The sequence below is a fragment of the Narcine bancroftii genome, chromosome 2 (assembly GCF_036971445.1).
Source record: "Narcine bancroftii isolate sNarBan1 chromosome 2, sNarBan1.hap1, whole genome shotgun sequence".
Lineage (NCBI taxonomy): Eukaryota > Metazoa > Chordata > Chondrichthyes > Torpediniformes > Narcinidae > Narcine > Narcine bancroftii.
Window position 1 is genome coordinate 140,213,543 of NC_091470.1, and position 15,508 is coordinate 140,229,050.

General features: G+C 50.1%; 1 protein-coding gene across 1 annotated transcript in view; it reads right to left on the reverse strand.

Annotated features, from left to right (window-relative positions):
• LOC138752955 (rootletin-like) overlaps nucleotides 1–15,508 on the reverse strand; it is a 222,958-nt gene that overhangs the window by 22,396 nt on the left and 185,054 nt on the right. Inside the window, exons 8-14 of the mRNA XM_069915555.1 lie at nucleotides 3,936–4,056; nucleotides 3,641–3,804; nucleotides 2,608–2,850; nucleotides 2,007–2,120; nucleotides 1,398–1,574; nucleotides 1,045–1,176; nucleotides 86–256 (exon numbers count right to left, since the gene is read on the reverse strand). Of these exons, the coding sequence (XP_069771656.1) occupies nucleotides 86–256; nucleotides 1,045–1,176; nucleotides 1,398–1,574; nucleotides 2,007–2,120; nucleotides 2,608–2,850; nucleotides 3,641–3,804; nucleotides 3,936–4,056 (1,122 nt within the window). The remainder of the gene's footprint in view (nucleotides 1–85; nucleotides 257–1,044; nucleotides 1,177–1,397; nucleotides 1,575–2,006; nucleotides 2,121–2,607; nucleotides 2,851–3,640; nucleotides 3,805–3,935; nucleotides 4,057–15,508) is intronic.

Here is a 15,508-nt window from a genome sequence, read left to right on the forward strand (position 1 = left end):
CACCATCACCTCACTCCTCACCCCCAAACCCTTCATTCCTCTGCCCCCCCCACCTTCTGAAGCCTCTCCCCACCCCACTACCCACCAGCCCATCTGTCGGCTCCACCCAGGGCTGACGGGACATGTCCGGAGGCGTTAGCGAGTTCTCCAATTTCCGTCGGCAGAGACGCAGGAGTTCAATCTCGTTCTCCAGTACCCGGTGGCTACGTAAAGGCACGTCGGTGGTGTGAAGTTTCAGAGGGGTCTCGTTCTCACCCTGAAGGGAGGGGGCGAGAGGAAGGAAGAGGGGGGAGAGAGGGAGGAGAGGGGGAAGAGAGGGGTCGAGGGGGAAGGGTGGGAGAGGGGGAAGAGAGATGGTGTGTGAGGGGGAGAGAGAGAGAGGGAGGCATAGAGAAAGAGAGAGCCATCGGGTCCCATGGTCTCAGTATCCAGCACGCGGTTCCCCCAGTCTCCGTAACCCACACATGGTTCCCCCAGTCTCCGTATCCACACGTGGTTCCCCCAGTCTCCATATCCCACACGTGGTTCCCCATTCTCCTATCCCAAACACAGTTCCCCATTCTCCGTATCCCACACACAGTTCCCCTGGTCTCCATTTCCCACACGTTTCCCTGGTCTCCATTTCCCACGCGCAGTTCCCCCCGGTCCCCATATCCAACACACGGCTCCCCTGGTCTCCGTATCTTACACGCAGATCCCCCAGTCTCCATATACCACACGAATTCCCCGGTCTCCATATCCCACACATTTCCCTGGACTCCATTTCCCGCGTACAGTTCTCCTAGTCCCTGTATCCAACACCCAGTTCCCCTGATCTCCATATCGTATGTGCAGATCCCCGAGTCTCCGTGGCCCACACGTGATTCCCTGGTCTCCGTATCCCACACATTTCCCTGGTCTCTGTTTCCCGCGTGCAGTTCCACCGGTCCCCGATTCCAACACACAGTTCCCCCGGTCTCTGTATCTTACACACAGTTCCCCTGGTCTCCGTATCCCACACACGGTTCCCCCAGTCTCCGTATCCCACATGGCGAGGCCACTGACCTTCAATCGCTGAACCTCGCCTTTGACGCTCTCCAGTTCCACATCCTTCATGGTGAGACTCTCCTGTAATTGTACCCGGATCTGATCCACCTCGACCCGATCAGCCAGCATCAGTTCCTTCTCTTTTTCTGTCTACGGAGACAGGGTGACAGGGTGGAGGTTAGAAAAGTCTCATGCTCCACTTATATACTCTCTTCTCTCCCCTTCCCCCTATTTCCCCACTCTCCACCCACTCTCCACCCCCCTCTCTTCCTCTCCCCCCTCTCTCCTCCTCTCCCACCCTCTCTCCACCCACTCCCCCTCTCTCACCTCCTTTCTCCCCTTCTCTCTCTTCCTCAGTCCCCCCTCCCCACCTTTTCCAGCGCCCTCCTCATGTGCCGTCGATCCTTCTCCAAAGCCAAGAACCTCGCCTGCGCGTCTCCTCTCTCCTTCTCCAATTCGGCCACGGCTCGTTGGAGGGTCGAGACTCTCTCATGTAGAATGGTCCGCTCCTTCTGGAGATCAGAGACTCTTCTTTCCACTTCCACCTCCTGGGGGGGGAGAGAGAGGGGTGAGAGGGAGGGGGAAAGAGAGAGGGAAGATGGGGGGGATAGATGGAGAGAGAGGGGAAGAAAGACGGGTAGAGAGAGAGAGAGGGGAAAGAAGGGAGGGTGGGGAGGAGAGTTGGGGAGAGGGGGATAGAGGTGGAGAGAGGGAGAGAAAGGGGGGAGAGGGAGGAGAAGAAAGAAGACGGAAACAGAGGAGGGGAGAGAAATGGGAGAGAAGGGGAGATAAGGGGAAAGAGGGGGGAGGGCAGGAGATCCCAAGGTGGATGTCCCGATTGAACAATCACTGAACAGGAACGATTGAATATCTCTTCTGTCCCCCTCTCTCCCCTTCCCCTCCCTCTTTGCCCTCCCCCTCTTCTCTCCTCCTTCTATCTCCCCCTCTCTCTCACTTTCTCACCCCTTTTTCCCCCTCACCTTCTCCTGGAGTCGGGACTGCAGCTTCAGGTTTTGTGCCTCCCCGTCCTCTGCTCTGGCCCGGAGACGTTTCGTCTCCTCCTCAACCTTCCTCAGCTCCGTCTCCATCCGCTCCTGCCCGGGAAGGGGGCACAGGGTGAGTGAGGTCCGGTGTCCGGTTTACGTGTTTAGGCTTGCGTGGCCTGGTGAGACTTACCGACAGGCTCCATCCATTCCCTGGCCACGGTTTCTCGACAAACAGCAGGCCCTTGGTAACGGTTTCCCTGCGACGGGCCTGGCCCTGGTTTCCTGGAGACGGGCCAGGCCTTGGTCTCCTGGAGACCAACTGGGCCTTGGTAACAGCCATACTTTCAACTACCCGTGACGGGTCCAGCCTTTGGCGCCTGGCGACGGGCCTGGGGCCTAAGTTTATGCTCCCTACCAACGGGCCTCACACGTGATTTCTTGGCAACTGGGATGCCCAGCAACGGGCATCCTTTCACGAGTCAGCAACTGCAGCCTAGCGAGACGGCAGGTCCTCAGCGACCATGGCCTAGCGGCCAAACCCCTCCTCTCCACCAACCCCCACCCCCAGAGGCCTAGCCCAGCGCGTGGAGCCTACCTGCATCTCCTCCTGACCCTGGCTCTCCCTGTCGCGCAGTCGCTCGGCCTCGTCCCTCAGGCCAGCTACCTCCCGCTCACGCTCAGAGAGCTGAGCCTGGCAGCGCATCAGTTCGCCCTCCAGTGATAGGGATGACAGGCCCGACTGTGACAGCTCAGCCCGGCAGGAGCCCAGCTCATCCTGGGCCCGGCTGGCCTCCACCTCCCACTCTAGCCTCGCCTCCTTGGCCTTGCGGAGCCTTTCCTGCTGGGGGAGAGGAGGGGGTTAGAATCTAACACAGGATTTCCTGCGTCACGGTGTAATTCAGACATCTAGCCTTAATGGGGGACTCCTTGTGTAAACAAGTAACAGTGCAAAATGAGCTTCCGACCAGAGGTGACGTTGCTGAGTGACCCGTACCCAACAGGATCCCCTCTGTAAACATATCACGGTGCAATTCTGGTCCATAACCAGAGGTGGCGGCGCTAAGGTACGCTCTTCAATTTCAATTCCCGACGGAGTCACGTCATGGTGTACTTCTGACCTCCGACCAGAGATGGCGAGACGGAGGTACACTCTCCAATGCTGATACCCGATGGAGCAACATCGTAATGTAAATCTGACCCCCGACCGGAGGTAGCGCCATTCTCCAATGGAGATTCCTAATGGGATCAAATATGTGGTGTAATTCTGGCCAACGACCAGAGGTGGTGCGACAGAGGGACAACCACCGGTGGAAATTCCCAGGAATAAAAGCATCAAAAGTGCAATACTGGCCTCCGACCAGTGGTGCCGTTACTTATGAGCACACACCAACGAGGATTCTGGATGTGCAATTCTGACTTCCAACCAGCGGAGCGACCAGTGAGGCATCCTGGTCATGGGGATACTTGATGCAAAAATCACGGCGCATTCCCAACATTCCACCAAAGGTGGCGCCATGGAGCACCTTTAAAAAAATGAGGATAATCTCTTTAAAAAACGTCACGGTGCGATTCTGGCCTCCGACAAGCGGTGGCACGACTCAGACGTGCCTCCTTCGCCCAACTCTCACCCTGACGTCGGCAACTTCGCGGTGTGATGCGCGCAGGCTGCGCTCCAGGCCGCCGATGGTCTCCCTCAGCGCGGCCGTCTCCCGCTCCTGGTGGCCCAGCGCGTGCTCCTGCACGCGGACGGTTGCCTGGGCCGCGTTCAGCTGGTCGGTGGTATCTCGCCAACCTGCGGAGGAAGAGGGGGAGAAAGGTGACAGAGGAGACGTAGTGTGAGGGAGGGGAGAGAGAGGGGACGGAGAGGGAAGGGGCGGAGAGGGAGAGAGGAGAGGGAGGGGAGAGAAAGAGGGGGACACTCACCTTCCTCAGCCTCCGCTAGCTTCTTGCGCAGTTTCTGAAGACGTTCAGTACCCTCCGAACGTTCGGCCTCGAGTTGTTCCAGACGCAGCCCCATCCCTCGCAGTTCAGCGCGAAGGGAGTCCTACCAAACGTAGATAAGGGGTGAGGGAGAGAAGGAAAGAGGGGAGAGATGTCCGAGTAAAATCCCAGTAAATCTTCAGGGGATAAAGTACCGAACCTGTTGGACCTTTCCCTGGCACTCAGTCCCTGACGTCCGGGCATCGACCCAGTAAATCTTCATTTGATAAGGTCCTGAACGTGTGGGTCCTTTCACTGCAACTAAGTCCCACATGTCTGGAAAAGTCCCAGTAAATCTTCACGGGATGAAGTCCCGAACCTGTTGGACTTTTCCCAGTCACTCATTCCCTGATATGTGGACCACATCCTAGTAAATCTTCAGGGATTAAACTTTCGAACCTGTTAAACCTTATGCTTTAACTAAGTCAGTGACTTCCTGGCATCATCCCATTATATCTTCAGAGGATAAAGTGCCAAACCTGCTCAACCTTCACCTGCAACTCAGTCCCTGACGTCCGGGCAACATCCCAGTTAATCTTCAGGGGATAAAGTCCTGAACCTGTTGAAACTTTCCCAGGAAATCGGTCCCAGACGTCTGGGCAATGTCCAAGTAAATTTTCAGGGGATAATGTCCCAAACATGTTGGACGTTCCCCTGAAACTCAATCCCTGATATGTGGACCACATCCTACTAAATGTTCAGGGGTTAAAGTCCTGAACGTGTTAAACGTTACGCTGGAACTGAGTCAGTGACTTCCGGGCATCATCCCATTATATCTTCAGAGAATAAAGTGCCAAACCTGCTCAACCTTCCCCTCTAACTCATTCCCTGACGTCCGGGCACCATCCCAGTTAATCTTCAGGGGATAAAGTCCTGAACCTGTTGAAACTTTCCCAGGAAATCGGTCCCAGACGTCTGGGCAATGTCCAAGTAAATTTTCAGGGGATAATGTCCCAAACATGTTGGACGTTCCCCTGTAACTCAATCCCTGATATGTGGACCACATCCTACTAAATGTTCAGGGGTTAAAGTCCCGAACGTGTTAAACGTTACGCTGAAACTGAGTCAGTGACTTCCGGGCATCATCCCATTATATCTTCAGAGAATAAAGTGCCAAACCTGCTCAACCTTCCCCTCTAACTCATTCCCTGACGTCCGGGCACCATCCCAGTTAATCTTCAGGGGATAAAGTCCTGAACGTGTAGGATCTTTCACTGTAACTCGGTCCCACATGTCTGGGTAACGTCCCAGTAAATCATCAGGGGATAAAGTCCTAAACCTATTGAACCATTCCCTGTAACTCAGTTCCTGACGTCCTTGCAATGTCCCAGTAAATCTTCAGTTGATAAATCCTGAAGCTGTTGTCAAATTCCTTGGAACACAGTCACTGATGTCCACATAACATCCCCGTAAATCTTCTTGGAATAAAGTCCTGAAACAGTTGGAACTTTCTCTATAACTCTGTCCCTGACATCGAGGCAACATCCCAGTAAACCTTCAGGGGATAAAGTCCCGACCGTATTGAACCTTTCCCTGTAACTCAGTCCCTGATGTCCGGACAACGTCCCATTAAATCTACACGGAATAAATTCCCAAACCTGTTGAACTTTCCCTGCAACTCAGTCCCTGATGTCCGGACAACGTCCCATTAAATCTACACGGGATAAATTCCCAAACCTGTTGAACTTTCCCTGTAACTCAGTCCCTGACGTCGGGGCCATAACCCTGTAAATATCAGGGGATTAAGTCCCGAACCCGTTGTACCTTTCCCTATAACTCAGTCCCTGATGTCTGGGCCAAATTCTCGCAAAACCTTCAGGGGATAAAGTCCTGAATGTGTTGCACCTTTCCCTGTAACTCAGTACCTGAAGTCCGGGCAACATCCCAGTAAACCTTCAGGGGATAAAGTCCCGACCCTATTGAACCTTTCCCTGTAACTCAGTCCTTGACGTCCGGACAACGTCCCATTAAATCTACACGGGATAAATTCCCAAACCTGTTGAACTTTCCATGTAACTCAGTCCCTGATATCCGGACAACGTCCCATTAAATCTACACGGGATAAATTCCCAAACCTGTTGAACTTTCCCTGTAACTCAGTGCCTGACGTCGGGGCCATAACCCAGTAAATATCAGGGGATTAAGTCCCGAACCTGTTGTGCCTTACTCTGTAACTCCGTCCCTGATGTCTGGGCCACATCCTCGCAAATCTTCAGGGGATAAGGTCCTGAATGTGTTGGACCTTTCCCTGTAACTCAGTCCCTGATGTCCGGGCAATGCCATATTAAATCTTCAGGGGATAGTCCCGACCCTGTTGGACATTTCCCCGTAACCCAGTCCCTGACAACCGGGCAACGTCCAAGTAAATCTTCAGGGGTTAACGACACGACCCTGTTGATTCTTTGCCTGTAACTCAGTCCCTGAAGTCGTGGCAACATCCCAGTAAATCTTCAGTGTATAAAGACCTGAATGTATTGGACCTTTTCCTGTAACTCAGTCCCTGACGTCCGGGCAATGTCCTATGAAATCTTCAGGGGATAAAGTCCTGAACGTGTCGAAATTTTCCTCCATCTCACTCCCTGACGTCGGGGCAACGTCCTATTAAATCTTCAGGGGTGAAAATCTCGAACCTATTGGACATTTGCCTGTCACCCAGTCCCTGACGACCGGGAAATGTCCAAGTAAATATTCAGGGGATAAAGTCCCGAACCTATTGAACATTTCCCTGTAATTCAATCCCTGACAGCCAGGCGAAAATCCCAGTAAATCTTCAGGGGTGAAAGTCCCGACCCTGTTGACTCTGCCTGTAACTCAGTCCCTGATGTCGGGTCAACATCCCAGTAAATCTTCAGGGTATAAAGTCATGAATGTGTTGGACCTTTCCCTGTAAATCAGTCCCTGATGTCCGGGCAATGTCCTATTAAATTTTCAGGGGATAAAGTCCCGAACCTGTTGAAACTTTCCCAGTAAATCTGTCCCAGACGTCTGGGCAACGTCCAAGTAAATTTTCAGGGGATAATGTCCCGAACATATTGGGCCTTCACTTGTAACTCAGTCCCTGATATGTGGAGCACATCCTAGTAAACCTTCAGGGGATAAAGTCCCGACCCTATTGAACCTTTCCCTGTAACTCAGTCTCTGATGTCCGGACAACGTCCCATTAAATCTACACGGGATAAATTCCCAAACCTGTTGAACTTTCCCTGTAACTCAGTCCCTGACGTCGGGGCCATAACCCTGTAAATATCAGGGGATTAAGTCCCGAACCCGTTGTACCTTTCCCTATAACTCAGTCCCTGATGTCTGGGCCAAATTCTCGCAAAACCTTCAGGGGATAAAGTGCTGAATGTGTTGCACCTTTCCCTGTAACTCAGTACCTGAAGTCCGGGCAACATCCCAGTAAACCTTCAGGGGATAAAGTCCCGACCCTATTGAACCTTTCCCTGTAACTCAGTCCTTGACGTCCGGACAACGTCCCATTAAATCTACACGGGATAAATTCCCAAACCTGTTGAACTTTCCATGTAACTCAGTCCCTGATATCCGGACAACGTCCCATTAAATCTACACGGGATAAATTCCCAAACCTGTTGAACTTTCCCTGTAACTCAGTGCCTGACGTCGGGGCAATAACCCAGTAAATATCAGGGGATTAAGTCCCGAATCTGTTGTGCCTTTCCCTGTAACTCCGTCCTCGATATCTGTGCCACATCCTCGCAAATCTTCAGGGGATAAAGTCCTGAATGTATTGGACCTTTTCCTGCAACTCAGTCCCTGACGTCCGGGCAATGTCCTATGAAATCTTAAGGGGAAAAAGTCCTGAACGTGTTGAAATTTCCCTCCAACTCAGTCCCTGACGTCGGGGCAATGTCCTAATAAATCTTCAGGTGGGAAAATCTCGAACCTGTTGGATATTTGCCTGTCACCCAGTCCCTGACGACCGGGAAATATCCAAGTAAATATTCAGGGGATAAAGTCCCAAACCTATTGAACATTTCCCTGTAATTCAGTCCCTGACAGCCGGGCGAAATCCCAGTTAATCTTCAGGGGTGAAAGTCCCGACCCTGTTGACTATTTGCCTGTAACTCAGTCCCTGATCTCGGGTCAACATCCCAGTAAATCTACACGGGATAAATTTCCAAACCTGTTGAACTTTCCCTGTAACTCAGTCCCTGATGACCGGACAACGTCCCATTAAATCTACACGCGATAAATTCCCAAAACTGTTGAACTTTCCCTGTAACTTAGTCCCTTACGTCAGGGCCATAACCCAGTAAATATCAGGGGATTAAGTCCCGAACCTGTTGTACCTTTCACTATAACTCAGTCCCTGACGTCTGGGCCACATCCTCGCAAATATTCAGGGGATAAAGTCCTGAATGTGTTGGACCTTTCCCTGTATCTCAGTCCCAGATGTCAGGGAAACATCCCAGTAAATCTTCAGTGTATAAAGACCTGAATGTGTTGGACCTTTCCCTGTAAATCAGTCCCTGACGTCCGGGCAATGTCATATTAAATCTTCAGGGGATAGTCCCGACCCTGTTGGACATTTCCCTGTAACCCAGTCCCTGACGACTGGGCAACGTCCAAGACAATCTTCAGGGGTTAACGACCCGACCCTGTTGACTCTTTGCCTGTAACTCAGTCACTGAAGTCGGGGCAACATCCCAGTAAATCTTCAGGGAATAAAGTCCTGAATGTATTGGACCTTTTCCTGTAACTCAGTCCCTGACGTCCGGGCAATGTCCTATGAAATCTTCAGGCAATAAAGTCCTGAACGTGTTGAAATTTTCCCTGCAACTCACTCCCTGACGTCGGGGCAATGTCCTATTAAATCTTCAGCGGGTAAAATCTCGACCCTGTTGGACATTTGCCTGTCACCCAGTCCCTGACGACCGGGAAATGTCCAAGTAAATATTCAGGGGATAAAGTCCCGAACCTATTGAACATTTCCCTGTTATTCAGTCCCTGACGGCCAGGTGAAATCCCGGTAAATCTTCAGGGGTGAAAGCCCCGACCCTGTTGAATCTTTGCCTGTAACGCAGTCCCTGATTTCGGTTCAACATCCCAGTAAATCTTCAGCGTATAAAGTCATGAATGTGTTGGACCTTTCCCTGTAAATCAGTCCCTGATGTCCGGGCAATGTCCTATTAAATTTTCAGGGGATAAAGTCCCGAACCTGTTGAAACTTGCCCATTAATTCTGTCCCAGACGTCTGGGCAACGTCCAAGTAAATTTTCAGGGGATAATGTACCGAACATGTAGGGCCTTCACTTGTAAATCAGTCCCTGATATGTGGAGCTCATCCTAGTAAACCTTCAGGGGATAAAGTCCCGACCCTATTGAATCTTTCTCTGTAACTCAGTCCCTGACGTCCGGGCAACATCCCTGTAAACCTTCAGGGGATAAAGTCCCGACCCTATTGCACCTTTCCCTGTAACTCAGTCCCTGATGTCCGGACAACGTCCCATTAAATCTACACGGGATAAACTCCCAAACCTGTTGAACTTTCCATGTGACTCAGTCCCTGATGTCTGGACAATGTCCCATTAAATCTACACGGGATAAATTCCCAAACCTGTTGAACTTTCCCTGTAACTCAGTCCCTGATATCGGTTCAACATCCCAGTAAATCTTCAGCGTATAAAGTCATGAATGTGTTGGACCTTTCCCTGTAAATCAGTCCCTGACGTCCGGGCAATGTCCTATTAAATTTTCAGGGGATAAAGTCCCGAACCTGTTGAAACTTTCCCATTAAATCTGTCCCAGACGTCTGGGCAACGTCCAAGTAAATTTTATGGGGATAATGTTCCGAACATGTTGGGCCTTCACTTGTAAATGAGTCCCTGATATTTGGAGCTCATCCTAGTAAACCTTCAGGGGATAAAGTCCCGACCCTATTGAACCTTTCCCTGTAACTCAGTCCCTGATGTCCGGACAACGTCCCATTAAATCTACACGGGATAAATTCCCAAACCTGTTGAACGTTCCCTGTAACTCAGTCCCTGACGTCGGGGCCATAACCCTGTAAATATCAGGGGATTAAGTCCCGAACCTGTTGTACCTTTCCCTATAACTCAGTCCCTAATGTCTGGGCCAAATGCTCGCAAACCTTCAGGGGATGAAGTCCTGAATGTGTTGGACCTTTCCCTGTAACTCAGTCCCTGACGTCCGGGCAATGTCCTATTAAATCGTCAGGGGATAAAGTCCTGAACGTGTTGAAATTTTCCCTCCAAATCACTCCCTGACTTCGGGGCAATGTCCTATTAAATCTTCGGGGGGGAAAATCTCGACCCTGTTGGACATTTCCCTGTCACCCAGTCCGTGACGACCGGGTAACGTCCAAGTAAATATTCGGGGCCATTCCCTGTAATTCAGTCCCTGACGGCCAGGCGAAAATCCCAGTAAATCTTCAGGCGTGAAAGTCCCGACCCTGTTGACTCTTTGCCTGTAACTCAGTCCCCGATGTCGTCTCAACAACCCAGTAAATCTACATGGGATAAATTTTCAAACCTGTTGAACTTTCCATGTAACTCAGTCCCTGATGTCCAGACAACGTCCCATTAAATCTACACGGGATAAATTCCCAAAACTGTTGAACTTTACCTGTAACTCAGTCCCGTACGTAAGGGCCATAACCCAGTAAATATCAGGGGATTAAGTCCCAAATCTGTTGTACCTTTCCCTATAACTCAGTCCCTGATGTCTGGGCCACATCCTCGCAAATCTTCAGGGGATAAAGTCCTGAATGTGTTCGACATTTCCCTGTAACTCAGTACCTGACGTCCGGGCAATGTCATATTAAATCTTCAGGGGATAGTCCCGACCCTGTTGGACAATTCCCTGTAACCCAGTCCCTGACGACTGGGCAACGTCCAAGACAATCTTCAGGGGTTAACGACCCGACCCTGTTGACTCTTTGCCTGTAACTCAGTCACTGAAGTCGGGGCAACATCCCAGTAAATCTTCAGGGAATAAAGTCCTGAATGTATTGGACCTTTTCCTGTAACTCAGTCCCTGACGTCCGGGCAATGTCCTATGAAATCTTCAGGCAATAAAGTCCTGAACGTGTTGAAATTTTCCCTGCAACTCACTCCCTGACGTCGGGGCAATGTCCTATTAAATCTTCAGCGGGTAAAATCTCGACCCTGTTGGACATTTGCCTGTCACCCAGTCCCTGACGACCGGGAAATGTCCAAGTAAATATTCAGGGGATAAAGTCCCGAACCTATTGAACATTTCCCTGTTATTCAGTCCCTGACGGCCAGGTGAAATCCCGGTAAATCTTCAGGGGTGAAAGCCCCGACCCTGTTGAATCTTTGCCTGTAACGCAGTCCCTGATGTCGGTTCAACATCCCAGTAAATCTTCAGCGTATAAAGTCATGAATGTGTTGGACCTTTCCCTGTAAATCAGTCCCTGATGTCCGGGCAATGTCCTATTAAATTTTCAGGGGATAAAGTCCCGAACCTGTTGAAACTTTCCCATTAAATCTGTCCCAGACGTCTGGGCAACATCCAAGTAAATTTTCAGGGGATAATGTTCCGAACATGTTGGGCCTTCACTTTTAAATGAGTCCCTGATATGTGGAGCTCATCCTAGTAATCTTTCAGGGGATAAAGTCCCGACCCTATTGAACCTTTCCCTGTAACTCAGTCCCTGATGTCCGGACAACGTCCCATTAAATCTACACGGGATAAATTCCCAAACCTGTTGAACTTTCCCTGTAACTCAGTCCCTGACGTCGGGGCCATAACCCTGTAAATATCAGGGGATTAAGTCCCGAACCCGTTGTACCTTTCCCTATAACTCAGTCCCTGATGTCTGGGCCAAATTCTCGCAAAACCTTCAGGGGATAAAGTCCTGAATGTGTTGCACCTTTCCCTGTAACTCAGTACCTGAAGTCCGGGCAACATCCCAGTAAACCTTCAGGGGATAAAGTCCCGACCCTATTGAACCTTTCCCTGTAACTCAGTCCTTGACGTCCGGACAACGTCCCATTAAATCTACACGGGATATATTCCCAAACCTGTTGAACTTTCCATGTAACTCAGTCCCTGATATCCGGACAACGTCCCATTAAATCTACACGGGATAAATTCCCAAACCTGTTGAACTTTCCCTGTAACTCAGTGCCTGACGTCGGGGCCATAACCCAGTAAATATCAGGGGATTAAGTCCCGAACCTGTTGTGCCTTACTCTGTAACTCCGTCCCTGATGTCTGGGCCACATCCTCGCAAATCTTCAGGGGATAAGGTCCTGAATGTGTTGGACCTTTCCCTGTAACTCAGTCCCTGATGTCCGGGCAATGCCATATTAAATCTTCAGGGGATAGTCCCGACCCTGTTGGACATTTCCCCGTAACCCAGTCCCTGACAACCGGGCAACGTCCAAGTAAATCTTCAGGGGTTAACGACACGACCCTGTTGATTCTTTGCCTGTAACTCAGTCCCTGAAGTCGGGGCAACATCCCAGTAAATCTTCAGTGTATAAAGACCTGAATGTATTGGACCTTTTCCTGTAACTCAGTCCCTGACGTCCGGGCAATGTCCTATGAAATCTTCAGGGGATAAAGTCCTGAACGTGTCGAAATTTTCCTCCATCTCACTCCCTGACGTCGGGGCAACGTCCTATTAAATCTTCAGGGGTGAAAATCTCGAACCTATTGGACATTTGCCTGTCACCCAGTCCCTGACGACCGGGAAATGTCCAAGTAAATATTCAGGGGATAAAGTCCCGAACCTATTGAACATTTCCCTGTAATTCAATCCCTGACAGCCAGGCGAAAATCCCAGTAAATCTTCAGGGGTGAAAGTCCCGACCCTGTTGACTCTGCCTGTAACTCAGTCCCTGATGTCGGGTCAACATCCCAGTAAATCTTCAGGGTATAAAGTCATGAATGTGTTGGACCTTTCCCTGTAAATCAGTCCCTGACGTCCGGGCAATGTCCTATTAAATTTTCAGGGGATAAAGTCCCGAACCTGTTGAAACTTTCCCAGTAAATCTGTCCCAGACGTCTGGGCAACGTCCAAGTAAATTTTCAGGGGATAATGTCCCGAACATATTGGGCCTTCACTTGTAACTCAGTCCCTGATATGTGGAGCACATCCTAGTAAACCTTTAGGGGATAAAGTCCCGACTCTATTGAACCTTTCCCTGTAACTCAGTCTCTGATGTCCGGACAACGTCCCATTAAATCTACACGGGATAAATTCCCAAACCTGTTGAACTTTCCCTGTAACTCAGTCCCTGACGTCGGGGCCATAACCCTGTAAATATCAGGGGATTAAGTCCCGAACCCGTTGTACCTTTCCCTATAACTCAGTCCCTGATGTCTGGGCCAAATTCTCGCAAAACCTTCAGGGGATAAAGTGCTGAATGTGTTGCACCTTTCCCTGTAACTCAGTACCTGAAGTCCGGGCAACATCCCAGTAAACCTTCAGGGGATAAAGTCCCGACCCTATTGAACCTTTCCCTGTAACTCAGTCCTTGACGTCCGGACAACGTCCCATTAAATCTACACGGGATAAATTCCCAAACCTGTTGAACTTTCCATGTAACTCAGTCCCTGATATCCGGACAACGTCCCATTAAATCTACACGGGATAAATTCCCAAACCTGTTGAACTTTCCCTGTAACTCAGTGCCTGACGTCGGGGCCATAACCCAGTAAATATCAGGGGATTAAGTCCCGAATCTGTTGTGCCTTTCCCTGTAACTCCGTCCTCGATATCTGTGCCACATCCTCGCAAATCTTCAGGGGATAAAGTCCTGAATGTATTGGACCTTTTCCTGCAACTCAGTCCCTGACGTCCGGGCAATGTCCTATGAAATCTTAAGGGGAAAAAGTCCTGAACGTGTTGAAATTTTCCCTCCAACTCAGTCCCTGACGTCGGGGCAATGTCCTAATAAATCTTAAGGTGGGAAAATCTCGAACCTGTTGGATATTTGCCTGTCACCCAGTCCCTGACGACCGGGAAATGTCCAAGTAAATATTCAGGGGATAAAGTCCCAAACCTATTGAACATTTCCCTGTAATTCAGTCCCTGACAGCCGGGCGAAATCCCAGTTAATCTTCAGGGGTGAAAGTCCCGACCCTGTTGACTATTTGCCTGTAACTCAGTCCCTGATCTCGGGTCAACATCCCAGTAAATCTACACAGGATAAATTTCCAAACCTGTTGAACTTTCCCTGTAACTCAGTCCCTGATGACCGGACAACGTCCCATTAAATCTACACGCGATAAATTCCCAAAACTGTTGAACTTTCCCTGTAACTTAGTCCCTTACGTCAGGGCCATAACCCAGTAAATATCAGGGGATTAAGTCCCGAACCTGTTGTACCTTTCACTATAACTCAGTCCCTGACGTCTGGGCCACATCCTCGCAAATATTCAGGGGATAATGTCCTGAATGTGTTGGACCTTTCCCTGTATCTCAGTCCCAGATGTCAGGGAAACATCCCAGTAAATCTTCAGTGTATAAAGACCTGAATGTGTTGGACCTTTCCCTGTAAATCAGTCCCTGACGTCCGGGCAATGTCATATTAAATCTTCAGGGGATAGTCCCGACCCTGTTGGACATTTCCCTGTAACCCAGTCCCTGACGACTGGGCAACGTCCAAGACAATCTTCAGGGGTTAACGACCCGACCCTGTTGACTCTTTTCCTGTAACTCAGTCACTGAAGTTGGGGCAACATCCCAGTAAATCTTCAGGGAATAAAGTCCTGAATGTATTGGACCTTTTCCTGTAACTCAGTCCCTGACGTCCGGGCAATGTCCTATGAAATCTTCAGGCAATAAAGTCCTGAACGTGTTGAAATTTTCCCTGCAACTCACTCCCTGACGTCGGGGCAATGTCCTATTAAATCTTCAGCGGGTAAAATCTCGACCCTGTTGGACATTTGCCTGTCACCCAGTCCCTGACGACCGGGAAATGTCCAAGTAAATATTCAGGGGATAAAGTCCCGAACCTATTGAACATTTCCCTGTTATTCAGTCCCTGACGGCCAGGTGAAATCCCGGTAAATCTTCAGGGGTGAAAGCCCCGACCCTGTTGAATCTTTCTCTGTAACTCAGTCCCTGACGTCCGGGCAACATCCCAGTAAACCTTCAGGGGATAAAGTCCCGACCCTATTGCACCTTTCCCTGTAACTCAGTCCCTGATGTCCGGACAACGTCCCATTAAATCTACACGGGATAAACTCCCAAACCTGTTGAACTTTCCATGTGACTCAGTCCCTGATGTCTGGACAATGTCCCATTAAATCTACACGGGATAAATTCCCAAACCTGTTGAACTTTCCCTGTAACTCAGTCCCTGATGTCGGTTCAACATCCCAGTAAATCTTCAGCGTATAAAGTCATGAATGTGTTGAACCTTTCCCTGTAAATCAGTCCCTGACGTCCGGGCAATGTCCTATTAAATTTTCAGGGGATAAAGTCCCGAACCTGTTGAAACTTTCCCATTAAATCTGTCCCAGACGTCTGGGCAACGTCCAAGTAAATTTTATGGGGA